This window comes from Dama dama, chromosome 25, assembly GCF_033118175.1.
Source record: "Dama dama isolate Ldn47 chromosome 25, ASM3311817v1, whole genome shotgun sequence".
Lineage (NCBI taxonomy): Eukaryota > Metazoa > Chordata > Mammalia > Artiodactyla > Cervidae > Dama > Dama dama.
In genome coordinates this window covers 64,008,125-64,035,742 of record NC_083705.1, presented here as the reverse complement: position 1 = coordinate 64,035,742, position 27,618 = coordinate 64,008,125, and the positions used below count along the sequence as shown (strand labels likewise).

The following is a 27,618-nucleotide window of genomic DNA, read 5'->3' as shown; positions in this document are numbered from 1 at the left end:
CTTTGCAGGTATAATTAGTGAAGGTCGGGTGACTCTGGGGCTTCCCTGGTGGCTCAGATGGTAAAGAATTTGCCTTTAGTGCAGGAGACTCAGGTTCGATCCCTGGGTGGGGAAGATCCCCTGGAGAGGGAAATGGCAACCCACTCCAGTATTCTGGCCTGGAAAATCTCATGGACAGAGGAGCCTGGTGGGTGACAGTCCGTGGGGTTGAAGAGTCGGACATGACTGAGCGACCAAGCACACACTTGCAGGGTGACGCTGAAGGACAGTGGGCTCCCAGCCCAAGGCACCTGGTGTCCTAAACGGGGAATTTGGAGAGCTACGGAAATGTGCGCAAGGACAAGCTCACGAGACAGAGATCAGGGAGATGCCTCCTCAAGCCAAAGGACACTACATACCACAAATCCCCGGAGGCTGGAGAGGGGCCTGGGACAGGTTCTCGGTCACGGCCTCTGAAGGAACCAACCTCACCGCCACTGCCTCGACCTTCCAGCCTCCAGACTGTGAGACTACACACTTCTGCTGTCTGTGGTGCTTTGCTAGGACAGTGTCTGCTAGCAAACTCATACAGGTGGCTTCTAGAAAGGAGAGCATTCTTTCCCCAGGAGACTCTAGCGTAGCAGCCAGAAAAGAAAGGTCGTGTGAGTTTGAGAAGCTGCCAGCAGGGCGTGCACTTGGCTCATGGGGTCTGAGTGTATAGGGGTCAGTATAAGTCAGTGTTTCTACTTCTGTGAATATACCTAAGTATTGCCGCCGTTGCTGTTTAGTTGCTAAGCCGTGTCTGACTCTTTTGCGACCCCATAGACTGTCGCCCGCCAGGCTCCTCTATCCGGGGGATTTCCCAGGCAAGAATACTGGAGTGGGTTGCCATTTCCTTCTCCCATGTCATCTTCCCGACCCAGGGATTGAATCCAGGTCCCTGCATGGCAGGTAGACTCTTTACCGTCTGAGCCACCTGGGAAGCCCATACCCAAGTATACCAACTTATTAGAATATTTGAACTAAAACGTTAAAAACAGTGCCTTTACGCAGAGCAATGAAGAGCAAACATCTAAAGTTGAAGAGGGTCTGCGGGACTGCTGGGTGCTGCGCTCAGCCAAACCTCTGCTTCTGCCAGGATGTCCACTCTCCTCGTTTTGTTCAGACTGCAGCTCAGGGGTCCCCAGGTGCCAGGGTACCTTCAGACCAATGGGCCTGAGGATGCTTTTGCTTCTTTTTACTTCCTGTCCTCTTTTAGCTACTAGAGGAAAATTCTGGAGGCCATGGAAAGAAGCTTTTCTTCCCGTTTTTCTTCCTTCCTTTTACTCCTCCCCTATGCGGTAGAAAAAGAGTCTGATTATAACTACAAAGGTTGTTTCCACCCTGGGAGTCGGGAATGTTCAATTTCAGCAGCTGTTTTTCACCTAATATCCCCTCACCCTCCCCTCTGTGTCCCAGAGCTGTTTCTGGCTGGAGCTGGAGGCTGGGGGTAATTTGTTTAAAGTGCTTTGCATCGAGTCTATAATTACCAGACTAGCTGCCTTAATGACATTTAGTAACCTTCAACTTTTATAAACGGCCTTACTAAGACTGTTCTGAAATAGCCTATATTCCTTATGAAAAGTAGAACATTAGAAAGAGAAATTAAGCGAGGCTTTTGAATAGATGTAAATGGACTTCACGGCCTGGCTGCAGCAAGAGGACACGGACTTGATCTATTTACAGGTATCTGAGTTGCGGAAACAGAAACAGGAGGGGCCGCCATTCAAATCCCTAGCTCCTCCTACCTCAGCCCACTGGAGTGGTGGACTCTCCCAGAATCAGTGGTTCTCAAACTTGTTCATCCAGAGTAACCAGTGCTTGTTGCAAAATACCATGAAATATTGGTATTAATCAAAACAAGTCTCATTACCTATGATTTTCTGATGGGAACTGAGGAAAAAGCCTTCCTCCCATTTTAGGGAAAGATTAATATGTGTATTTCCGAGAGGCAAATTTGGGAACCCTTGTTGCTGTTGTTTAGTTGCTAAGCTGTGTCCGACTCTTTGCAACCCTATGGACTGCAGCACACCAGCCTCTCCTGTCCTTCACCATCCCCCGGAGTTTGCTCAAACTCATGTCCATTGAGTTGGTGATGCCATCCAACCATCTCATCCTCTGTTGTTCCCTTCTCCTCTTGCCTTCAATCTTTCCCAGCATCAGGGTCATATATATATATATACATTATATATATGCTATGTATTATAACACATAATACAAAAGATATATACTATAGTACAGGAAACTATACTCAATATCTTATAATAACCTATACTGGAAAAGAGTCTGAAAAACAATATATATGTACAACAATCACTTTGCGGTACACTTGAAGCTAATGAAGAGAGGTGAAAGTTGCTTAGTCGTGTCCAACTCTTTGTGACCCTGTGGACTATACAGTCCATGGAATTCTCCAGGCCAGAATACTGGAGTGGGTAGCCTTTCCCTTCTCTAGGGGATCTTCCCAACCCAGGGACCAAACCCAGGTCTCCCGCATTGCAGGTGGATTCTTTACCAGCTTAGTCACAATATCTCAATTAAAAAAGACTCGATTGAGTGGGTAGCATAATAATTTATTGCACGATTTCTGCTTCTCCCTAGAGAACATGGCTTACGTCTGAAATCCCAGGATCTAGGCCAATATTTTCCATATAGCAGGTATTCAGTCTCTATGGAAGGAATAAATGCATGAATCCATAATTCTGCCAAGAAGTGAGTGGAGTAGGCTGATGGCTACAGTGTCCTCCACTCTTCTCTCCTCCTTACGTCCCTACCCTGCATGTGATTTTGTAGTTCCTCCTGTCAAAAGCTGCAGTCAATTTCCCTCCTCCTGGAACCTGGGCTGGCCTGTGACTTGTCCCGGCCAGGAGTGTGCAGTGGCCGTGAAGTTGAGCCGCATCTGATTCTTGGCCCAAGAGACCCTGTGTGTCTCTATCCATCACTGGAGGTACTGGCACAGCTGTTTAAGCAAGCTCGGGCTGGTGGAGGAGGATGAGAGGCGATGTGCAACAGAACTCAGCTGTCCATAGAGCTGTCTGGACCAGCCTACTGTCACACACAGTACCTGGTGAGCCCACCAAGACCAGCAGAGTCTCCTTTGGGTTTAGCTGACCACAGAGGCATAAACACGGCCAAGTGCAAAACAACCTACCTATGGTCTAGTAAGCAAGAATGAAAGCTTGTTTTCTGAGTCAGTGAGTACCGAGTTGATTGCTACATGGCAATAAATCATGAGACTATACAGACCGGCCTGTCCATTCCTAGCACCCTTGCTGGTTTAAATGATATCAAGTTGTACCAATTTACTCTTTACAGGATTGGTTTATAATCCATGAATAATGGACAGCTTTGTGGACAAGGGAACAAGGACAAACAGAATCTCTTGAGAAACTGTAGAAGCAGAGGAAACTATACAAGTTTTGTTCCTCTGAGCTCTGCGGATTGCCTGGACTCTTCTGTGGCATGGAAGAGGCCTTGCAGCTCGCTGGAAGGAATAAGTGTGGAAAGAAATAAACAAATCCACAGCAGTGGTTTCTACCTCTGTGTGAATTAGGAGGCCAGGCCATACTATAATTTCCGTGCATGTGAAGTTGACTTGGACCCAATGAAACCAAACACAAGGTTGGCAAATTTTCCTCTCTTTTATAGATAATGAGGGAGAAACAGGATAATACCTGACTCCTGGGTTAAATTAAGGTCTCAGGTTGGCAAATCTCATGACTTGCATTTTTGTAAAATGGGGTCTCATAGATGAGTTCATGACTAGAGTAGCAGCTACAATTTAGCTTGAGTAGAAGTATTAGTCACTCAGTCGTGCCCAACTCTTTGGGACCCCCATGGACTGTAGATTGCCAGGCTCCTCTGTCCATGGGATTCTCCAGGCAAGAATACTGGGCTGAGTTGCCATTTCCTTCTCCAGGGGATCTTCCTGACCAAGGGACTGAACCTGGGCCTCCTGCATGGCAGGTGGATTCTTTACAGTCTGAGACACCAGGGAAGCCCATAATTTAGCTTAAAAGGGACACTTACTAGCAGTTGCCCAACAAATGACAAGAACAAAAAGCCAGGAATACTTTCAAGGCTCCTGCAATTTGGGTGTCTTGAGCCAGGCCACAGGTGTACAGAGAACAGACATCAACTTTTTGGCCAGTGGATTTCTGGATTTCAAGTCTGTCAGTTCGACAAATTCTGAGTGCCTACTCCTCTGACTAATTGTATAAGGTTTGGGGCGGGAATTTTTCTGGAACCATCTTTTCCTCAGAATCTCCCCCACAAATTCCTGGGGAAGTGCCTGTCTGGTCAGTGAGAATCACCCCAGTCATATCAGGGGAAACCCCCAACCATGTGCAAAACTCTCAAGGATGGGAGAACACTTGGCTTACCAGCTGGGTCCAAAAAGAATAAGAAATCAGAGAAAATGAATATGAAACACACAAGGGAAAAAAACTTATTTCAAATGTAATAAACAAATATAATATAAAGGACCTGGTGAAAGATCTCTCTTTTATTGGGACAAACACAAAAACCCTACAAAGGATGACTCTACAAAGGAGATTTGGGTCCTCTCTGACCTAAGTCTATAACATCTTACTGTACCTCACCAATGGATGTCCAGATATAATACCAGGTAAGCGAAGGAAAGGAGAGACATTTGAAACTGCGTTGCTCAAAGCCAGAGATGCTCCCATTTGAAATCTCTTCCAAGTAAGAAGATCCTGCAGGAACTCATAGATGACTAGTAGATACCGAAAAGTTTGAAATGTTGAAGTTCATCCAAATTGGGGGAAAAAACTCTAAGAGATCATGCTGGGAATCATGACTTCTCCAATGGGAAATACACAATCTTTGGAAAGAAAAAATCTCAGAGTACTTAGCTAAGGCATTAGTTCATAACCAAGGAGACTATGCAGAATGACAAAATACATTCAACTTTTCTAAGTAATAAAAATCTCTTTAGTGACCATAAGGTTATAAAGCAGTAAGCATAACGTATAGATTTGCCTTGTTGTTAAGGCTGTATTAAACATACTTATATAAACATCTGTTGGATCATCGAGAAAGCAAGAGAGTTTCAGAAAAACATCTACTTCTGTTTCATTGACTAAGCCAAAGCCTTTGACTGTGTGGATCACAACAAACTATGGAAAATTCTTAAAGAGATGGGAATACCAGACCACCTGACCTGCCTCCTGAGAAATCTGTATGCAGGTCCAGAAGCAACAGTTAGAACTGGACATGGAACAACAGACTGGTTTAAAATTGGGAAAGGAGTATGTTAAAGCTTTATATCGTCACCCTGCTTATTTAACTTATATGCAGAGTACATCATGCCAAATGCTGGGCTGGACGAAGCACAAGCTGAAATCAAGACTGCTGGGAGAAATATCAATAACCTCGGATATGCAGATGACACCACCCTTATGGCAGAAACAGAAGAGGAACTAAAGAGCCTTCTGATGAAAGTGAAAGAGGAGAGTGAAAAAGTTGGCTTATAACTCAACATTCAGAAAACTAAGATCATGGCATCCAGTCCCATCACTTCACGGCAAATAGATGGGGAAACAAAGGAAAGAGTAAGAGACTATTTTTTTGGGCTCCAAAATCACTGCAGATAGTGACTATAGCCATGAAATTAAAAGACGCTTGCTCCTTGGAAGTAAGCTATGACCAACCTAGAAAGCACATTAAAAAGCAGAGACATCACTTTGCCAACAAAGGTCTGTCTGGTCAAAGCTTTGGTTTTTCCAGTAGTCATGTATGTATGTGAGAGTTGGACTATAAAGAAAGCTGAGCGCCGAAGAATTGATGCTTTTGAACTGTGGTGTTGGAGAAGACTCTTGAGAGTCCCTTGGACTGCAAGGAGATCCAACCAGTCAGTGCTGAATATTCATTGGAAGGACTGATGCTGAAGCGGAAACTCCAATACTTTGGCCACCTGATGTGAAGAACTGATTCATTGGAAAAGACCCTGATGCTGGGAAGGATTGAAGGCAGGAGGAGAAGGGGACAACAGAGGATGAGATGGTTGGATGGCATCAGCAACTCCATGGACATGAGTTTGAGCAAGCTCCGGGAGATGGTGAAGGACAGGGGAGCCTGGTGTGCTGTAGTCCAAGGAGTGGCAAAGAGTCGGACACGACTGAGCGACTGAGTTGAACTGATATGAACACTAGGATAAATCTGCTTTATTTCATATAGTTGTCACTGAGATGCCACAAAAAAGTGCCCGCTGGTATCAAAAGGCTCTCCAAGGGACCCAGGAGCAGCTGTAGGGCTAAGTGCCTAGTGCCCTCTCTGCTGGTCCTCTTTCTCCTTGGCCCTTCCCTGCTCTCCTTCCCTTTCTCTCTTCTTCCCGCTTTGCCATCTGTGTTGTCTAATGGGCTCTTCCATAGTCTCAGGCTGCACATCTCCTATGCTTGGTTACCTGCCCCAGTCCTAGCATCAGACATCCACCTGGTACCTGTGACATTCAACACTGAACTCTTTTTCCTGCTTTATTGTCCCCTGATTTATAAATGCGTGGCGGCTGTGTGCCTCCCACACCGTCCCCCCAACCCAACAGCCCTTCTCTTGCCTTCTCTGCTGTCGCTGTGCTCACTCAAATCTGCTTTTGATTCCTCCAAGTTTGACTCTGGTTTACTTCTACCATCTCGCTTTTCTTTTTAAAAATATTTATTTATTTATTTTACAGTAGGTTCTCATTAGTTACCTATTTTATACATAGTAGTGTGTGTGTGTGTATATATCAATCCCAATTTCCCATATGATCCAGCAATCCCACTCCTGGGCAAATACCTGGAAAAAACCATAATTTAGAAAGATACATGCATCCCAATGTTCAGTGCAGCACTATTTACAACAGGCAGGACATGGAAGCAATCTAAATGCCCACCAACAGACGGATGAATAAAGATGTGGTACACATACAATGGGATATTACTCAGCCATAAAAAGGAACGGAATTGTGCTGTTTGCAGAGAATGTGGATAGATCCAGAGGCTGTCATACAGAGTGAAGTTTAAGTCAGAAAGAGAAAAGTAAATGCCACATATTACCGTATCGTAAAAATTCTCACAGGCTGAAAATAGCTTTTGCTTCTAGAAATTCATGCTGAACAGGCACACTTTCCCATTAACTACATCTCCTTGAGAAGAAGGGTGTATCTGGCTACCATCTGTTTTGTATTTATCTCACTTCTGTATCCAACCTATCATTAGTAGGACTTAAGACGACATGCACACGCTATTTGTTCAATAAGCAATTTGTTGGACTACCGATAGAACAGACGGGGATTGGATTATATTAAAAGTGAGTTAAACGAAGAGCAATTCTTACTCTCACTCCCCTTTAGTCAAAGCCCCCAAAATTCAAAGCAGGAAGGTCAGCTCCAGTAATACTAGTGGTGTGTCTCCTTAGAATTAACAAGAACGCTAGTAATATCATAAGGAAAATGGTTGAGTTTTATCTATAAATGTGTTTGAATGTGTTTGAATAAAGAAGTATATTCATTAAAAGTACAGATGACATCTTGCTGGAAAAAGCACCTACGATGGTAAAGAATAAAATGAAGAAACAGGTAAATTAGGAAACAAAGCAAAAAGAAATCAAGGCATTGGCCATTAAACTGAAAAAACACCCAACAGGGTGGTGGTGTTAAAGCCACAGCCTGAGGTTGGACAGAATTAAGGAATCGTAATAGATGAGAAGAGTCACCATTTGTAATCTTATGTGGCGACAGCAAAATAGTCATTTAGAGCACTGTGTTAAAGTCGCCAGTCCATCTTGTATCAAAGATAAGGGAAAAATTAGAAAGGGATGTGTGATCCACACATGGCACTAGTGGTAAAGAACCTGTGTGCCAATGCAGGAGACGTAGGAGACGCGGGTTTGATTCCTGGAGGAGGGCACGGCAATAACCCACACTAGTATTCTTGCCTGGAGAATCCCAAGGACAGAGGAACATGGTGGGCTACAGTCCACAGGGTCGCAAAGAGTTGGACACGATGAAGCAACTGACCACTGCACGTGCTGAAATACAACTCATGCTTTCAGAGCCAGTTAGAAGATGACCGAGTCCCTCGGACAGCAAGGAGGTCAAACCAATCAAGCCTGAATATTGGAAGGACGGATGCTGACGCTGAACCTCCAATCCTTTGGCCACCTGATGTGAAGAGCTGACTCACTGGAAAAGATCTTGATGCTGGGAAAGACTGAAGGCAGGAGGAGAAGGGGGCAACAGAGGATGAGATGGTTGGGTGGCATCACCAGTTCAATAGAAATGAGCTTGAGCAAACTCCGGGGGGATAGTGAAGGACAGGGAAGCCTGGCGTGCTGCAGTCCATGAGTTCACACAGAGTGGGACATGAATGTATGACTGAATAACAACAGAAGTTGACTCATCTCATGAGCTTTTCAGAACCCACCCCTAAGAGAAAGAATCTCTTCCTCCCCTCTGCTCTCAAATGTCCTTACATAAATGCGATGGAAAAGTCAGAAGGTCTTGATAAAAGAAAGAAACCCATTAAGGAGATAGGGAAATAGCACCTAAAAAGGAACATTTAAGGCAATAAGACTGGTTTCGCCTGAACAAAGGAATATAAAGAAACTAGGTTTCTAGCCTAGATCACTCTGGTTTCTCTCTCTGTGAGTTAAGCTGGTGAACTGATAACACCTTGCTTCTTGTACTGACTCTAAGCCTTACTGAGAGCTGCTCCTGTGAAGAATACATACTCATTTCACTCTCAGGCCAAGCAAATACAATTAGACGACTGCCTGAGAGCAGATAATGGCTTCTCAAGTCAAATATACCTGGAATATTTGCTTTTCTGTTTTATCTATCACTGTTTCCTTGCCCCAGGCATAGACATCCGAGAGCTGAGTGTTCAAGTAGAGATGTCAGTACCTGTTTTTAGCACAACTAAGACATGAGAAATGGGTTTTAGTGTCTAGTGTAGGTGACACATTGAAACGTAGAAACTAAATGGGTGGATGTTTACTGATGATGGGAAAATTATGTTGGAAAAGGTGGCAAAGAGATCAACATCCTATCTGGAGCTTGTGGTCAAGGTTCTGGGAAACAATTGGCAATATCTGAGGACAGAAAAGCTTGTGTACTCAAGTCACTTCAGTTGTGTCCGACTCTTGGCAACCCCATGGACTGTACCCTGCCAGGCTCCTCTGTCCACAGGATCTACCTGCCAAGAATACTGGAGTGGGTTGCCATGTCCTCCTCCAGGGGATCTTTCCCATCCAGGGATTGAACCCTCATCTCCTGTGTCTCCTGCACTGCAGGCGATTTTTTACTCCTGAGCCACCGGGGAAGCCCCAGAAACGCTTACAGGATTATTAAAAAAACAACAACAACAAAAAAAAAACCAAACAAACCAGGAGACAAGAAGATAAGCAAATATGTCTGATGTGGCAGACAAGGCAAGAGGAGAATTAAATCCTTAGACAGAAAACTGAAATGAGACGAATATACTACAGGTGGAAAAATTATTAAATTTTGAGTTGTAAATGTTTGAAAGAAATTGATACGTGCTTCTGTAGTGACTGTGGAAAGCATTTGTTTTGGGGGGGGGGAATGCTATATAGTAACTGTAAAAATATCAACAGTGATAAAAACAATTGTTAAATATCTGGAGGTAGAACCATTTTGGTTCAAATTTAAGATTTTAGGATTCCATTTTCAAGTTGAAAAACTGGGATTTAAATTAGAAAATGACTTCAAATTTTATTTCAGTGACCAAATTGTTCCTTCCAACAGTGTCAATAACACAGAAAACTCAAGTTTTCCTTAATTACAGACAGCTAGTAATTAGCTGTGAGTCCCAAAGTCTCATTCCCTCATAAAACAGGAAATGTTGGGTTTATTTGGAAGGAATTTTATAAAAAGGAACTAATTTGTCTCCCTTTTTTAGGCAAAAACTTATTTAGACCCTCTCATTTCATGTATGTCATTTTCTCAGATACCCATGGCGGCGGTGGTGGTAGCTTAGTCGTTAAACCGTGTCCGACTCTTGCAACCCGTGGACTGCAGCCCACCAGGCTCCCTGCACATGGGATTTCCCAGGCAAGAATGCTGTGGTAGGTTGCCATTTCCTTCTCCACGGGATCCTCCTGACCTAGGGATTGAACCCGGGTCTCCTGAATTGCAGGCAGATTCTTTACTGACTGAGCCACTGTACCGTCTATGAACATGGCCCAGGTGAATTCTTGTTGCCGGAGTTTCCTTTAAAACTCAGTAGAGAGCTCAGTATTCAGGGTGTAGGTTAAGAGAAAGAAAGGCATCTCCTCTCCACCCCACGCCCTGAAGCTCTCAGTCCAAATGAAAACGATCAACAGCAACACTTGGTCTGGATATTTGGCCCAAGGGAAGCATCTTCTTGTCCTCATTGTTCTTAGCACAAAATCCTATGCTTTATTCAAAATGAAACCCACAAAGAGCTGGCTCTATTTCCAGATTCACAATTGCATGAGTAAACTAGAGTTGACACCTGAGTACATAGGAAACGGTGTGGGTTAATCTCCTGGCTCTTCACTCACCACGGACATTCATGGTTCTCAGGCAACCAGTGCCAAGCTGAAGACACACAATGGGTTTGTAAAGTGTTGGTCACGGGCTTCATGTAACTTGGTTTAGTAGGTGTGTCATTCAACTTTTAGGCCAGGTAAGCTGAGCTGTTTTGAAGTCTATAGGTTCTGAAATTGTGCCCTTAAGGGTTTTTATCACCACCATGAAGGCAGCAGAAGTAGAGCTCTGACTCTAAAGGAAGGGGCTTTCCAACCACGGATCAGTCACTCTGTGTGACCTAATTTTCTTGTTAGATGCAAAGAATGTTATGCCCAGAGTGTTGAGTCTTGTCTAAAATAGAAGCATGAGGTCCTAAAATGAGATAATTTTAATACAGAAGACAATTTCATTTGTTTTCAATGCTGATAAGCATTAATCTTAAATAATGCTCATTCTGTTTTTATTCTTAAGAGTAAGTGAGTCTGATAAAGTAGATAAGCACCATGGTCCTACTGTATCTTGTAATAAACTATAAAGGAATAGAATCTGAAAAAGTTATATATATATAGCTGAATCAGTGTGCTATACACTTGAAATTAACACAATACTATAAAATCAGTGACTACACTTTAATTTGAAAAAGAGGTTAAGTAAAGTCTGTCTAACAAAAGCTCCTGACATTTTTTTTTATCCTTGTGTGTGAGTATGCATTGTGCTTAGTCGCTCAGCCATGTCTGACTCTATTTGACCTCAAGGACTGTAGCCCGCCAGGCTCCTCTGTCCATGGGATTCTCCAGGCAAGAATACTGCAGTGGGTAGCCATTCCCTTCTCCAGGGGATCTTCCTAAGCAGGGATTAAACCCTGGTCTTCTGCATTGCAGATGGATTCTTTATAGTCTGAGCCACCAGGGAAGCCTTACCAAAAGTGAGTGAGGTTGCTCAGTCATGTCCGACTCTTTGTGACCCCATGGACTGTAGCTTACCAGGCTCTAATCCATGGGATTTTCCAGGCAAGAGTACTGGAGTGGGTTGCCATTTCCTTCTCCAGGGGATTTTCCCGACCCAGAGATTGAACCTGGGTCTCCTGCATTGCAGGCAGACGCTTTACCGTCTGAGCTACCAGGGAAGTCCTAAATCTGATCACATATTAATGAAACTCCTCTCTCTCTGACACAGGGTTTGGGAACCAGAGACATACAGCTTCCCAGAGAAAGGACATCTCTCTCTTTTTTTTTTGTCCTAGAAGCACCGACGACTCCATTCCTCCCAGCCCTTAAAATTCTCATGATAATAATTACGGAAGAAATCACTTACTACAATAAATACATGTAAATAGATTAAGAGGAACAAGGAGTTGGCAAGGCTGGATTCTTAAGGGACAACCGACAGCCTTACCTATGAGGGTGTGGAAGACGGCGGCAATGGCCCCAGCCACCACCATGCACAGAACAGCTTTGGTCCTGTCCCGCTTGCTGTTCACAAACACCAGGCCCACGTTCTTGAAGTCACTCATGGGCCCTGTGAAGAACTTCATTAAGGAGTACGCCAGCCCGTAGCTGGCCAGCATCTCCACTGCATCTTCCTTGACAGCAGCGATCCCCCGGTTCAAGGCCTGTGGAGGGAAGAGACCCACAGACAGCATTAGAAACGTCGTCTCCTCTCCCACAATAAAACGCAGCAGGTTGTGTTCCCATAGGAATGTTAAGCAGCTTATAGGGTAAATCTCACTGTAATTTGATAAAGGTTATTTATTTTCATTTTCATCCATATTAGCTTCAGTTTGAAATATCTTCTTGTGGGGGAGACAGCTGTCCACTATCTCCTATGAAATTCCTATGAAAGGAATAGAAAAAACCCAACAAGTGTTCTATGTTAATATCAGAAAATAATTCTAAGATGTTCTGGTTAAAAGGTTAACATGTTAAATTTTATTTGCAGGCTGAATCTACACAATAGCAACAGGCATTTTGGAAATGGGTCAACCAGTTTATATGGAGTGGGTGATGGGTCCTTTTTTCCCTGTGTGTGTATGTGTGAAATACTGTACTTATGTATGTATCCTTCATAGCAAAATATAAGTTCTATGTCATGAAAATGGGTATTGATGGAATTTTTACACCACCTGTGGATGCTATTCACCTGATTCTTACTGTACTTTAATTTGAAATACATTCCTGATCTTTGTGCAGACAAATAGGAAAAGAAAATCTTTAAACTAAATACATTGTTTTTGAATAATTCTTGCTGGAGATGTGGCCATAGAATATTCTGTTTTAACAATCCCCTACGAGGGACCACCCTCTGAGGTTCTAACTTTTCCACCTACTATATGAATAAATTGGGGCCACCAGGGTGCCCCAGTGGTAAAGAATCCACTTGCCAATGTAGGAGACACAGAGCCTCGGGTTCGATCCCTGAGCCTGGAAGATCCTCGGGGGGAGAGAATGGCTACCCACTTCAGTGTTCTTGCATGGAGAATTCCATGGACAGAGGAGCTAGATGGGTTACAGTCTACAGGGCTGCAAAGAGTGGGATACGACTGCGAGATGGAGCACACAGACGAATAAATTAGATCGGAGCTTGTGGGAATGGATGTCTAAGTAGAAGAACTTTGTTTTAAAAATGTCACCAGATGGCTGCTATCAAAAAGTCTACAAACAATAAATGCTGGAGAGGGTGTGGAGAAAAGGGAACCCTTTTACACTGTTGGTGGGAATGCAAACTAGTACAGCCACTATGGAGAACAGTGTGGAGATTCCTTAAAAAACTGGAAATAGAACTGCCATATAACCCAGCAATCTCACTGCTGGGCATACACACTGAGGAAACCAGATCTGAAAGAGACACATGCACCCCAATGTTCATCACAGCACTGTTTATCATAGCCAGGACATGGAAGCAACCTAGATGCCCATCAGCAGACGAATGGATAAGGAAGCTGTGGTACATATACACCATGGAATATTACTCAGTCACTAAAAACAATGCATTTAAATCAGTTCTTATGAGGTGGATGAAACTGGAGCCTATTACACATAGTGAAGTAAGTCATGCATGACTTACAAATGCATGTCCCAAACGGGTAAGTTTGGGACAAACTTACAAATGCATGTCCCAAACGGGTAAGAATTCCTACTCAGAAATTTGTTCTGCATGAAGTAAGTTCTGCATGAAAAATACCCACACAGTATACTAACGCATATATATGGAATTTAGAAAGATGGTAATGATGACCCTACATGCGAGACAGCAAAAGAGACACAGATGTAAAGAACAGTCTTTCAGACTCTGTGGGAGAAGGCGAGCATGGGATGATTTGAGAGAATAGGATTGAAATATGTATATTATCATATGTGAAACAGATCGCCAGTCCAGGTTGGATGCATGAGACAGGGCGCTCAGGGCCGGTGCACTGGGATGACCCTGAGGGACGGGATGGGGAGGGAGGTGCGAGGGGGGTTCAGGATGGGGACACATGGACACCCATGGCTGATTCATGCCGAAGTATGGCAAAAACCCACTACAATATTGTAAAGCAATTAGCCTCCAATTAAAAGAAAGAAAGAAAATAAATAAATAAATAAATACAACTTTCTGACTACAATAAATAAATAAATAAATAAAAATGTCATCAGAATATCACCTCTGTCTTTCGGCACAGGCAACTGTCTGGGCAGGAGATCAACTTTCTGTATACACTTTTCATTCTTTTAATTTAGTTTTTATTGAAGTATAGGTAATTAATAACGCTGTGTTAGATTCTGGTGTGTAATTAAGTGATTCAGCTAAACATATTCTTTTCCAGATTCTTTTCAATTATTGTTTATTACAAGATACTGAATATAGTTTCCTGTGCTGTACAGTTAATCCTTGTTGGTTATCTATTTTATATATAGTAGTGTGTATCTGTTAATCCCGAAATCCTAATTTATCTCTCTCCCACTCCCTTTCCTCTTTGGGAACCATGTTTGTTTTCTGTCTGTGAGTTTGTTTCTGTTTCATAAATAAGCTCACTTGTATCATTGTTTTAGATTCCAAGTAGAAGTGATATCATATGTTTTTGTCTTTTTCTCTCTGACTTTATTTACTCTGATAATCTCTAGATATATCCATACGGCTGCAAAGGGCATTATTGCATTCTTCTTTATGACTAATATTCCGTCGTATATACACTTTTAAAATAGACTTAATTTCTGGGATTAGTTTTAGGCTCACAGTAAAGTCGAGCGGAAAGTACAGAGAGCCGCCACATTGCCCCTTCCCCAAGCACACAGCGTCCCCATAGAGAGCTACACTGACTACAGTCCATGAACCTACACTGACATGTCATTATCACTCAGAGTCCACTGCTGATACTGGGGTTCACGCTTGGTGTTGTACATTCCAGGGATTCTGACAAGTGTCCCTGACGTTTACCTACCATTATATAGCTGAACAATGCAAAGCAGTGTTAGCAAACAATGTATTTATTGTAGAAAATACCAATGTGAAAGGTTATTTTAGAAAAATCTATAATAAAAGTATATGATGCTTGTAGAAATTCAGTGTCATTCTTCTGACAGGTGGTGTTATATAAGGTGCCATATGCTATGTACTCAGTCATGTCTGACTCTTTGTGACCCCACGGACCACAGCCCACCAGGCTATGGATTTCCCAGGCAAGAATACTGGAGTGGGTTGTCATCCCTCCTCCAGAGGATCTTCCCAACCTAGGGATCAAACCTGCATCTCCTGTGTCTCCTGCATTGCAGACAGATTCCTTACCCGCTGAGCCAATAACATTTGTGTGATTATATAAGGTAGTTTTTGATAAATGCTTCCAATTATATCTCTCCTTCTCTTTTCCTTTTTTCCGGTAATAACTTAAAATTTTCCATCAGAACTTTCATACCTGACATGATGCCCTCCTTAGGAACAAATTTCCTTCTACCAAAGCTGATCTAATATCTTATCAGCCTGAAGCAAACTAAAAACCAACAAGCTCTTTGACAATAAATCCTGTGTTCAAAAGGTGTATGGTGTCAGAGGACTCCTGCTATGTGTCAAAATCTATCGCTCAATAATCTTCCCAGATTAATTTCCTTTTGGACCTCTACAGTAGATGTGGTTGATTTCCCACCCAGATGCCCCTTACTGGTCAGCACATCCATCCCCAGGTCCTGGGACTTGGCCACTCAAGGCTCACTGAGGCCTCCTTCTCAGGAAACACTGCTCCCAGCCACTTTGGGTTGGTTAGGCCACTTCTGACCCCCCCCAGGCAGCACCCAGACAATGAGGGGCTGACACAGGGATATACAAGATCACCTCCCGTGCCTTCCTGTGGGATCAACGCTGGTACAATTCATGCTCCAGAGCCCCCTGTGGGATCAGGTGGGAGGCAGTCTCCAGTGGAGACCACATCCTTTTTTAATTTTCCCCACCACCCAGGGCTTCCCGCTCCCCTTCTCCTGAGAGCACACACTCAATAAATCAGTCACATGAAAATTTCCCAAGGCAGGTTCTGTTTCCAGGGACCCCCGCTCAATACAGCTTCTAATTACGTTTCTTGCAGTTATAGAGAACAGTGTATGGTTTGTTCTTTTTCCTTCTCATCCTTCCCCACTCTATGACTGTAAACTGCTTGCTTTTCATTGCTAAAATTGTGTTCAAATTTAAATATATAGTATATATAATTAAGGGCCTCCCAGGTGGCACTAGTGGTAAGGAACCTACCTGCCAATGCAGGAGATTTAAGAGATGTGGCTTTGACCCCTGGGTTGGGAAGATCCCTTGGAGTAGGAAAAAGCAACCCACTCCAGAATTCTTGCCTGGAGAATCCCATGGACAGAGGAGCCTGGCAGGTTACAGTCCATGGGGTTGCAAAGAATCTGACACGACTGAAATGACTTAGCATGCACTTAAATATATAATTAATGATATTAGCATAATATCATTAATATATAATGATATATTACATATTAGCACAAGTTTTAAAATAATGTAGGATTAGTCTTTTTAGGTGTCTTGCTGGCAAAACTTTATTCTTTGCTAAAAAGGCATCAATTTGGCTGGGGCATCCAGAGTAATGCTATTTCCACCAACTGTTCCTTGACAGGGTCCTAAACCCAGTGCTGAGGCAGGAGAGAAAAATGGATTACATAAGGAACGATAGCTCTGTCAGCAAGACTGGGTGTGAACACTCCGCTAAGCTCAACAATTATGGTAATTTGAGGAAAAAGCACAGGGTTTAGAGCCATGCTGACTTGATTGGATCTGCTTCTATCACAGTACTTGTTCTCGCTGAAATAATAGATCTTAGATCGTCTATAGTAGCATACAGGGCACCACGCACAACTGGCCTAGAAAAGCACTTGAAAGCAAGGATTTATGCCTATGTTGTTTACCACCACACTCTTACCACCTTGCTACACTGTGTGTGAGGGTATACCTAGTCTCTCAACCGTGTCTGACTCTTTGAGACCCTATGGACTCTAGCCCATCAGGCTCCTCCGCCCGTGGGATTTTCCAGCCAAGAATACTGAAGCGGGTTGCCATTTCCTACTCCGGGGGATCTTCCCCACCCAGGATCGAACCTGCGTCTCTTGAGTCTCTTGAGTCTCCTGCATTGGCAGGCGGATTCTTTACCACTGTGCCACCTGGGAAGGGCCCCTCGCTACATGATAAACATTCAAGCATTTGTTTGATGAATGAATGAATTAGGTATTTTCTACTAGGAATTTCAATGTTGATACTAATTTGTGTACACTTGGGAAAAAAAAATCACATTTTGATTATAAGATGATGTTATTGCCTGTAAGAGCTAATATTTTAACATTTTTATTGGCCATACTAAATGTATGCTGTGATGAGAAGGCAGATCCTGACTTTAAGAAGCATTAAAACAAAAGGAAAAGAGCTTTAGAATTGAGGAGATTTGCTATGCTAATAGTATGAGCCTTTTTATTATTGCCATTTGTAGTACTTCCCTCAGTTTGTTCACTTCCTAACTTTATGATTTTCTTTTGATACCGGAAATATGAAGTTATTATGCAGTCAATCCTTCCTTTCATGGAGTTTCTCTCCATACTTCTGGACTTTGTCATTCTTACTCATCCTTAGCTAAGGCAATTTTGTTTAGCTTATAGTCTCATTTGCACATTTAACTTTCTGCTCCTCCTGGAACTTATACTGTGAAGTATGGCTTGAAATTAATTTTCTTATAATAATTTACCTCTTCAAAATCAGTTTGAATAAAGCACCCATCGCCTATTTATTTGTGATGCTTTCTCATCAGCCATTAGTTCTCATGTGCCCTTCTGTCACCTACTGTTTGCTTTATCTGTCATTTCAATTTGCTTACCCTGTTTTTCTTCATGGCATGTTCATTACCTGACATTATATTGTCTATTTACTTGTCATTTGTCTTCGTGTTTACCCTATCCATTGGATGTAAGCTCCAGGGCCCAGAGAACTTTGGTTCACACCACATCCCCAGTCCTAAACGTAACAGGGGATCACATGATAGGCGAGCGATGAGGGTTTGAAGGCATGAAGTGAACTATACACAAATAGTATAAACACTTCCTGTGACAGACACTGAAGAAATGAAATCACTGAGCTGGAGATTCCTGGGAGGAGTCTACTCAGATGAACCAGACAAGCAAACCCCTTCAAAGAGGTGACATTTGAGCTGAGAGTTGAAGAACAAGAATGAACCCGCCGTAGGAAGAGCTAGAGGAAGACCCAGACCTGCAGGAGGGCATCCAGTGAGAGTAGAGGGGATATAAGGTGAATTTGGAAGAGTAGGTAGCGCTCAGGTCATTCCGGGTCACAGTAAAGAACATGGAGCTTTGATCTAAGAGCAGTGGGAAGCCATCAAAGGGTCGGAGCCCAGGTGGGAATGACCATCCTCCTGGCTGTAGGCACGGATGTGGCCTGGAGGGGGACAGACAGAGCAGGAAGTGAGGAGTTCAGTGGTGAACTCCGGATCACATGGTGATCCAGAGAAGAGAAGGTGATGGTTTGGAAGAGGGTGTATGGGGAGAGGGAGAGAAGCTGATGGACTAGAGAGCTTTTTGTGTACTTTTTTTAAAATTTAATTTTTATTACAGCATAGTTGCCTTACAATGTTTGTTTCTGTTGTATGGCAAAGCGAATCAGTTATATGTACACATAGCCCCTCTTTTTTTGGATTTCCTTCCCATTAAGGCCACACAGAGCATTGAGTAGAGTTCCCTATACTATGACAGTAGGTTCTCATCAGTTATCAATAGTGAGTATATGTATCGAGAGTGTATATATGTCAATTCCAATCTCTCAATTCATTCCTCCCACTGCCCTGACTTGAGAGCGTTGGGGAGGTAAAATAAATGAGTCTAATGATGGACTACCTGGTGGGTGTGAGGAAAAGGGAGAAGTGTTTAGTTTTTTTGGCTTGAGTCACTGCTCAAACGGTGTTACTAGTTACTGAGTGAGGGCACTTCGGGAGGGAAGACTGGGGAGGAAAATACAAGATTTCCACTGGGGAGTCCCCTGTTGGGTGTGAGACACTGGTAGGATTCCATACACAGAAATCAGGTAAGACAGTCGGCTATGTGAGCCTGGAGTCCAGGGGGATGTCTGGGCTGTGGACACTTGGAGGCCGTCAGCATATAGATAGTATTTAAAGGTAGGAAACTAAATGAGATCATCTGGCCAGGGTACAGATGGAAAGGAGTCTGAGATTCAACCTTGTATCTTTCTAGAAATACATGTAAACAAACCTTCCCTGTTACCTTGGGGTTGTGAGGATGCCGTGGTTCAGCAGCCATCAGTTAGCTAGCAGCGTCTTGGCCAGGTCACTTGTGAACACGGCTGCATCTCTGGCCAAGACTGGAAAGAACGGCGGCTGAGGCTGGGAAAGAACAAGCACTGTGGTCTTGAAATCCAGCTACGGAGATGTCTGAGATGTCTTTGGAAAGAATTAGGCCTGGAGTCACAATTCTGTCCCTAGAGAGTGGCAAGTACAGTGGTTCACCTGTTCAAATCAAGTGTCTAAGTACTCACAAGCTTTTCAGAGTAAAGACACTTTAGGGCCACATCTACCAGGACTCCAACCACTATAAATATAAGCTGCCCTTCAACCTGGTTCTGGGCCCAGATGGCTGGCACACGGCCCTCATCACACTTCAGATCAGCATTTTCTGTGCTGCGGGTCCTTGGCAGCATGCAACGTCTGACTTCAGAAGGTTTTCCTGGGGTCTTACCTGCCTTCTTATCTCCCAGTATCTGCCAGGTTCATGGTGTTCTAGGGTTTAAATTTTTTCCTCCCGAAAGTCAGCAAAATGACAGGATATTACAAAGTGGGGGGAAGAAAAAGAAAAAGAAAAAAACAAAACAAAACAGAAAAACCTACGAAAACCCACAACCTCCAGGGAAATGGCTCACAAATCCCATGTGATCTCTCTGGTATGAACTGTCTTAGATCGTTAAACCCTAAAAGAGATCCTGACATTTTAAACTTGGGCTCTAGAGACCAGAAGCATCTTGAAACTGCAGACTGAGTGTCTTCAAACTAAGAGTCACTGCCTCGCCCCAATCCTGCCCATCATTTCACACCAATGTGAACAGCAGGCGTCCCTCGCTAGCTGGGTGCTGGGTAGAGCGCTGTTCCCTCTACCCCCACCCCGGGAATAGGTCCGGGAGGTGACACCCTGTCCCTAGGAGTAGGCCTGGAGGCCACCACGGCTGATCTCCTGTCCGGGAGATCTGGGGCTCTTCCTCAGGGGATCGAGGTGCTTCAGGGCTGCATCCTGTTCACAGACCGTGGGCTCCGTAAACATTGCCCTCAGCGTCTGGGACAGTGTCCAGCACATGCATAGATGACATCTATAAAATCTATGAATAATAATTACAATAATATAAATATAAATTATATAACTAATTATAAATAAATATTTGTGCACCGAGTGACCTCTCACAATGGCCACTCGTGACTGACCTCGCTTGTCTGTCTGACCTCAGCTCTCTACGCTTGCCTGGCGCTGTGTTTTATGAGTCCATGCTCAGTTGCTTCAGCCATGTCCGACGCTTTGAGACCCCCTGGAGAGTAGTCTGCCAGGCTCCTCTGTCCATGGGATTCTCCAGACAAGAAGACCGGACTGAGTTGCCATTTCCTCCTCCAGGGGAATCTTCCTGACTCAGGGATCGAAGTTGGTTCTTCTGTGTTGCAGGTGGATTCCTTACTGCTGAGCCACTGGCGAAGTACACCTGAGCTATCCGTGGTTTTCTGAATATGCCGTGTTCTCTTTCAGCTACAGGTCTTCGCTCAAGTTCTTCTCTCCACACGGGATCACCTTTACCTCTGCCCGGCCTCACTTGCTAGTAAACTCATAATCAGTTCTGGCACCACACTGTGGAAGGTGCCCCGCTGTGCTCCCTGGTGCCCTAACCCAGGTCCCTGTCCCGTGCTCACTGGGGTTGCCTGGTTACTCAGCTGCTTACCAGCTTTCCTATGTCTACCCAGCACACGGCATGCCACATGGCCAAAATTCAGTATGTGAACCAAAAAAAAAAATGTGTTAACTAACATCCAGCTGATGTATCTTGTCCTTCATAAAATCCTCCGATGGCAGGTTTGGTTTTTCCAGGTAAATAAACCTATTTTTGGTAGAACTGATGTATTTGAAATATGCAAAGAGATGGCAGTGGCAGTGTACACCTTCCCGTAGCTCTGATATTTTCTCATGAGACAGGCAAGCATTGCCCCTGCTATTTCTACCGTGTCACAGGGGCACCCAGTAAGTACTGGATAAGGTGACTCCTTAACTGTAGACAGATGGACATAAATAGGATTTCACATTGGACCACATGATTAGACTCAAGTGTAAAGCTTAAGCAAAGATTTTTTCCGGCTCCTTTCCCCCCCCGCCCCCACGTCCTTTGGATGGCAAGCTGTCCCCCTGTGAAGTCAAATCCTATAACAGAAGTCAGCTGCCATGAAAAGAAAGTCAAAAGTTTATATTTGAAGGAGAACCTTCTCGGAGAAGCTGAGAGAACCCCGTGAAGAGCTAAGTGTGCCCTGACAGGTAAGCAGGGGGATAATCTCCAAATTCAGAAAGATGGGTGCTTGTAAGGGTAAGCAGGCTCGGGGAGAGAGGGCCACCCAGTTCAGCAGTGCCAAGGACATCTGGATGCCAATCTTGTAATTGACATTTATGGTCACACACTAAGAAAATGATCATGTTGCTCATATAGAAACGGCTCTTCAAATTTTTCCACAACAAGGTGCTGAGTTGACACCAATGAATTTATCTACAGAACACACTTGTGGTTGCCAAGGTGAGGGGAGGAGGGGCAGGAGGGGCATACTGTGAGTTCAGGGTCGTGTCCGACTCTCTGCGACCCCACGGACTGTAGCCTACCTGGCTCCTCCGTCCATGGAATTTTTCCAGGCAAGAGTACTGGAGTGGGTTGCCATTTCCTTCTCCAGGGGACCTTCCTGACCCAGGGATTGAACCCTGGTCTCCCGCACTGCAGGCAGACACTTTACCATCTGAGCCGCCTGGGAATCCCGAGTTTAGGATTAGCAGATGCAAACTATGACATATAGAATGGATAAACAACAAGGTCCTACTGTATAGTACAGGGAACTATATTTAATATCCTGTGATAAATCATAAGGGAAAAGAATATAAAAAAGAAGGTGTATATAGGTAAAACTGAATCACTTGGCTGTACAGTGGAAATTAACACAACATTGTAAAGCACTATACTTCAAAAAAAATAAGGCTGTCAGAAAAAGGCATTGAGTTGGAAACTGGTTTTGTTCCCTAAAATAACAGATTATTATGTAAAATGCTACAAGTCCCCTTACTTTACTTCTAGTAAGATGAATACTTTCTTTACTTGCCTCACCCTAGATTAGGAAAACCAGTGGGACAAGGGGTGGGTAATGTTCTGTCTGGCTAGATTGTCATTTAATCTCTTTGATAAAAGACTACTCCTCTGCCTATAGCTTCAACCATCCCATTACACATTCTATGACATGGACATGGAGCAAACTCAGTATTACTGTGGCAAAAGAAATATCATTACAATTTTTTCCTCAAACCTAAGGTCCTCAGAAAATTTGCTTTTGTGGGAAAGTGGAAAACTCAGAAGTACGTGTGTAGCAGAGCTACCTACGGGAACAGCGTCTTTCAGTGACATGGATAACCAGCACCTTGAATTTCAATCCTCTCACAGAGTCTGGGTTCCTGTAATTTTCCACTCTTATTGTTCTGTTTGTCTGTATTTTAAACAGTGGTTTGGGTTAAATTAGATCATTTATCTTCCCGGTAGTTTTCCAGCCATGTTTTATTTTCTCAAGGGTCTATACCCCTCTAAAGGAGACAGCCTCGCTCTGTCTATGGAGCTCTGGCCAAGAGCTTGACACCCACACATGAGGTTGTGGTTTAAGGGGAGTGGTGGTAAAATGAAGCCTGGTCACTTTGGTCATCAGAGTCATTGCTCCAGGCAGCACCGTCCATATTTAGTGCTTCCTGAAGACTGGGAGACAACACAGGGGCAAATCCAAAATATAACGCTGCTTTTCTCTGTCACTTCTCACACCTGGAGAGGAGTTTCTATAAAGAACAAATTACCTAACAGATACCAAATTTGGCAAACTCAGTTTTCTATTGTTGGTTTCTTCAATACTTCAGGGAAAACAATAAGCATTTTACTTTTGATCTTTTACTCCAGAAATACGTTAGTTCACTCAAGGATAAATTTTAGTGTCACAGGACCCTCCTCAAGTCCTCTTGATCTTTTTTGAACATGAAGCTTAGGGCTTCCCTGGTGGCTCAGATGGCAAAGAATCTGCCTGCAATGCAGGAGACCCGGGTTCAATTCCTGGGTCAGCGAGATACCATGGAGAAGGGAATGGCAATCCACTCCAGTATTCTTGCCTGGAGAACTCCATGGACAGAGAGCCTGGCAAGCTACAGTTCATGGGGTAGCAAAGAGTAGGACACGACTGAGTTACTAACACTATTTATCTAAACTTAACTTTAATTCAAGATGGTGGGAGGCTTGACAAGGAAGAAATATTACTAGGAAAATTCTAGTGTACTTTAAAAAAACAACACTTGCCATGCTATTTAAGAGTCCTTACATATTCCTCACCTTGATCGCACATCTTTACTATTAAAATTCCATATTTCCTACTAGTTTTTAATACTTAGAAAGTTACATGGTCCCCAAATGATGTTAATTCTTGGTTAACATTTCAAGGTTATATCCATCCCACTCTAAAACCAAGTTTAAAATGCTTTTATATTCAAAAGACAGAATAACAACCAACACAACAACAACTCCACGAACAACAGCCTAGAATAGGCTGACTCTGGGATCTGGGGAGTCTTCTTACTAACTTCTATGCTTTCTTTCTACCTACATGCCAGGTGGTACAGTGGTATAGAGTCTGCCTGCCAGTGCAGAAGACACAGGAACTGTGGGTTTGATCCTTGGGATGGGGGAAGATCCCCAATAGAAGGAAATGGAAACCCACTCCAGTATTCTCACCTGGAAAATTCCACAGATGGAAGAGCCTGGCAGGCTACAGTCCATGGCATCGCAAAGAGTCAGACACGACTGAGCATATACTTATGTATTCTGCCTATTTAATACTCTCTTCATGATTAGGAATAGATTTTTTTTCTTGATTCTTCTAGCATCTTAAATTTGGCTGTAGACCTCTGAGCAAGCAGCTCTGAAGCTCCATTCCTTTTCCTGACTCAACTGCAACATTCTGAAATGTCATCAGTGCGCTTCTATTGACATTTACAAATGTATTTATTCTAAGAGAAGAAAAAGCAAATGCCGATTTGCACGTAGAGCTTATGAAACCCAATGACCACCATAGTAACGATGATGGAAATGTCTTGGAAGCTAACATTTCCTGGGTCTTGCGCTGTGACAGACACCGTTCTAAGAGCTTCACTTCTCCTGTCCACTCCATCAGGGATGTACTATTATTTCCCAGCTTACTGGCAAGAACACTGGTACGTGGAGAGACTAAACCACTTTGTCTAAGAGGCACAGAGCTGGGAGAAGAAGCCAGAACATCTTGACCTCTGGGCTTAAGATCTTAACCATCATTCTATTATCCTGAACCGAGCCCTCCTTTCACTTTGAAACAGACTTTGCAGTCAGGGCCAAATGCTTACTTTAAACAGAGAGGATTAGCTGAGCAGAACACAAAGAACTTTGGGATGAAGACTGATTTTTATGGAAAATTCCAGAAGACGTGGAAGCAAGATTATTTTCTAAACTGTAATCTGTTGCAAGCACTACAAGGGTAAAAGTGGAAGATGAAAGGAGGGATGCTGAAGTCATCATATATCTGAGCCATGCTAAGAAGATGAGGCTAAGAGAAATCAGGTCACTAATGCTCTGGCATGAGCACCACACTCAAACGGTACGGGCAAAACCCGGGAACACAGACCACGTGGGCTGTCTCCCCGAGCTTACGTACCAGTTCCATCACTAGGGTGGCAGAAACGCTAAGAGGCTCTCCAGCTTTCGAGAGACACCACTTGAGAAAGTCTCTGATCTTCCTTTACACTTGGGATAATGTATCATCCTAGAATCTTTAGCTTGTGCAGAATTCCTACTGGATTCTCAACTGTGGGATTCATTTATTGCTGCTCAAGGTTCAGCTATGACTCACTGCTGGTATTTACGTAACTAGCACACACCAAGTTTTATGAAAGATCTCTAAGGGTCTGGGGCTTTTGAACTGACTGATTTTTGGAGGGGACTGTGAGATTCAAAATTAGTCATTAAACAGGTTAGTCCTTCCAGCCCACGGATGCACACACTGGTGCACGGCCACACACACACACTGAGAAAGGAATCCCAACACAATTCAAGTAGGTGATATATAATGGGATAGAGCCACGCCACTGTTTTCTTTGCTGTGTGTGAATAAGCTTGTCATGACCTCCCCCTGCCTCCACTGCTATTATTGGTCTAAATTATTGACCCGATTTTGAGATTCTAGGTAAAGTATAAATCATCTCACTGAGTAAACTGTTAAGAACACAAAACAAGGACAGGCCAAGAGTGTCACTGTCGCACAAGCAAACCAAGCAAGAGACAAACGGTGTCAGCAGTTGTAGCAAGGGCTCAAGAATTACATGTTCTGAATTTATGTTGTCTTTGGGTTCAAATCCTGGATGAGCCCAATGTTTGGGGGTTTCCCTGGTGGCTCAGGTGGTAAAGTGTCTGCCTGCAATACGGGAGACACGGGTTAGATCTCCAGGGTTAGAGCCCCTAAAGAAGGGAATGGCAACCTACTCCAGTCTTCTTGCCTGGAAAATCCCATGGATGGAGAAGCCTGGTAGGCTACAGTCCATGGGGTGGCAAAGAGTCGGACATGGCTGAGCGATTCACTTGCTCTCTTGCTTGCCTTTACAACTATAACCATGTTCTGTGATGAATATTTTTCACCAGAAAAGTGATATGATAAAGGAATAAGCTATAGAATAGTGTGAGTAAAATTGAACTGCTTTGAGAATTTCTAAAGAGAGAATGAATTCATTTTTGTACTTGCTATTTCATGTACAGAATAATGAGCCAGTAAATGCACATGCTGAGCTTCCTTCTGTGAATCCAGATTCACTATAATTCAGGTTTGGGATCTTGGGAATTCAGAATAGACTGAAGTGCTGTCTTGCTCCAGCCCTTTTGCCTACATGAATGAGGGGACGAAGGGACCCAATGAAAGGAGACACATGGGTCCTGTCCACTTGGCCCTCAGAACCCCGAGGATGCTGCAGCCACAGAAATATATTGGCTGAGTGTACAATAATTTATTCCAGGAATGTGACTTATGGATCACATGAAGAATACCAACCTCTTACATAGGCAGTGTGGCAGAGTCTTGAATGTACCTTCACACGTTATCTTACTGGCTGTATATAACAATGCTACAACAACAGGGTAAGCATGGAAAATTCCCATTTTATAGAAAAGGGGCTCAAAGAGATTCTGTGACTTGCCCAAGGCTCTTGGTTAATACATGGTGTGGCCCAAACCAGAAGCCAGGGAGATCAAGAGCATGGCACTCCTTCCTCCTTCAACACTAGACGGAGGATGGCAGGTGGAGGGGTGGGGGTAGGTGGGATAAACATCCCCCCAGCAATGCCCACCCAGATGGTTAAATACTAGAAGCAAATATTCCTAAAGGAAATCGTTACTTTTTTCTGATGGCAGTGTAGTTTGGGGAATCTAAGAGGCTTAGGTAGGTTAGGCTGAGTGAAGACTCCCTTGAGGTCCTTCCCTTTGAAAGGAGTCTAGGGTGGGCTCCTGGCTTCAAGTGATGCTGCTGTAGATGGGAGAGAGTGGCCTGGTCAGCCTTGACCCTGCAGTCTGGCAGAGAAGTTCTGCAGGGTGAGTGACTCAGAAAGCTCCCTGCATAGAAGCTTCCTGTAAGCACCTGAGAAGGGCGTCGGTTAAAGTATCGGGTTGGCCAAAAGGTTTGTTCTTGTAACATCTTACGGGCTTCCCAGCTAGTGGTAAAGAACCTGTTGCCCAGTACAGGAGACGTAGAGATGTGGGTTCGATCCCCTGGAGGAGGGCATGGCAACCCACTCCAGTATTCTTGTGGAGAATCCCATGGACAAGAGTCACCTGGTGGGTTACAGTCCATGGGGCTGCAAAGAGTTGGACACGACTGAGCGACTTAGCACGCACACACACATGGAAAAACCCAAATGAACTTTCTGACCAACCCAATAGCATAACCCCATTCAAGATCCCAGTGATTCCGAACGTGAAGACCCTGATGTCCCTGCTGACAATGGGGCAGGAGTTTGGGCCCCCTCTGGCTCCAGACAGACCTACTGGGCACACCATGCGCTCCTTCCATGCCTCCAGTGCTGGTGAAGATGCAGCACAAAAGGAAATTTCATACAGTACTGGCTGGAGTGTCAACTCTAATCCTTGGCAAAGGAAGATGTCAAAAGGTATTACCGTTGAGAGCATACCGTCTCTTTAATCCAGTAATGTCCTGCTAGAATCTATCCAAACAAAATAAAGCCCGAGTACAGGATGCCTCTCAAACAAAGGCATTCATTAAAGCA

At 43.8% G+C, this 27,618-nt stretch overlaps 1 protein-coding gene across 1 annotated transcript in view; it reads right to left on the bottom strand.

Moving 5' to 3' along the window:
• ANKH (ANKH inorganic pyrophosphate transport regulator) overlaps positions 1-27,618 on the bottom strand; it is a 161,221-nt gene that overhangs the window by 58,897 nt on the left and 74,706 nt on the right. The window contains exon 2 of the mRNA XM_061129322.1: positions 11,927-12,143. Within this exon, the coding sequence (XP_060985305.1) occupies positions 11,927-12,143 (217 nt within the window). The remainder of the gene's footprint in view (positions 1-11,926; positions 12,144-27,618) is intronic.